This window comes from Egretta garzetta, unplaced genomic scaffold, assembly GCF_000687185.1.
Source record: "Egretta garzetta isolate BGI_Z169 unplaced genomic scaffold, ASM68718v1 scaffold154, whole genome shotgun sequence".
NCBI lineage: Eukaryota > Metazoa > Chordata > Aves > Pelecaniformes > Ardeidae > Egretta > Egretta garzetta.
This window is the reverse complement of record NW_009259600.1, coordinates 8,861,801-8,862,870: the sequence shown is the minus strand read 5'-3', so window position 1 is coordinate 8,862,870 and position 1,070 is coordinate 8,861,801. Positions and strand designations below refer to the sequence as shown.

The following is a 1,070-nucleotide window of genomic DNA, read 5'->3' as shown; positions in this document are numbered from 1 at the left end:
CAGCGCGTTACCGGCCGCGTATATGCTATAGGCGCACGTGTGTTTCCTACGCATGCAACACAGTTACGGGGCTGCGGGCTTTTCCTGGTGGCACCGGGCGTTCGGCCTCGAGGGGGATGGGGCGCAGAAGAAGGGGGTAACAACGAATTAATTGCAGATGAGAAGTAACATCCGTCTTTGAGTCATCGGTCTTTGAGGCACAATTTCATTCCGAAAGCTCTTAATCAAACTGGAGATCTGCTATAGGAAAGCACTGCTTTCCCCGTAGGATTATCAGATTTCCACCAGAGAATACAGATCCTGGATTATTGAGCTACGCGGGATTTGCGTGTTTCTTTCTAATTAGTCTGTGAATCCGAGTTTAAAATTCTTTATTTGGAAGGGGGCGGGGGAGTTGCTTGCTTCTGAAAGAATAGACGTCTCTTTCCTCTGACATTTTGCGCAGTTATTCTGGTTGTCCTGTGCTCCGTAGATGACTTACTGCCTTAATTGGATATTGGTGTCAAAGGTTGATTAGGCTCCCTAATAGATTTTGGGTCTGCAAGAGGATTGCAGTTTTAAGTGCGTGGTTAAAACAATCGTGTTTGCCATCTCCCCTGGAACAGCTGAGGGGAAGACCGACGTATTGCATTTGTGTTATCGTCCCTTTGGTTTATTAATGTATCATCATGAGCTTGTCGGGTTCGGTTTTGTTGTTGTTGGTTTTTTTTTCCCCTCTGCTCTTTCATTTGCAGACCGAAAAGAAACGAATGTCAGAGAGGATTTGTTGAATCATTTAACAGCTGACACAAGCCATGTCCCTAACAAAACACTGGTGAAAGAGTAGAAGATTTCTGAGATACAGCAGCTCTGGTGCCGTGAAGCCGCTTCAGCGGGTCAGGGGCAGCGTTTGCTGCAGGATGCGGTAGCCCAGGAGTCGGGGCTCGCCAGGACGAGGTCGATGGCTTGCACAGAGCTTCTCTACCTGGCCGAGGAGAGCAGGCAGGCGCCCCTGGGCACCGCTGCCGCCTGGAGCCTGCCATCCCCTCCCTACGAGCAGCAGCAGCAGCCGCAGCACGAGGGGGGGGAGG

General features: G+C 50.6%; 1 protein-coding gene across 1 annotated transcript in view; it reads left to right on the top strand.

Annotated features, from left to right (window-relative positions):
- The first annotated feature begins 940 nt into the window (after positions 1 to 940).
- Positions 941 to 1,070, top strand: part of TMEM74 (transmembrane protein 74) — an 844-nt gene continuing 714 nt past the window's right edge. The window contains 2 exon segments of the mRNA XM_035893896.1: positions 941 to 1,068; position 1,070. The exon segment at position 1,070 is cut by the window's right edge and continues 714 nt beyond it. Coding sequence (XP_035749789.1) covers positions 941 to 1,068; position 1,070 — 129 coding nt within the window.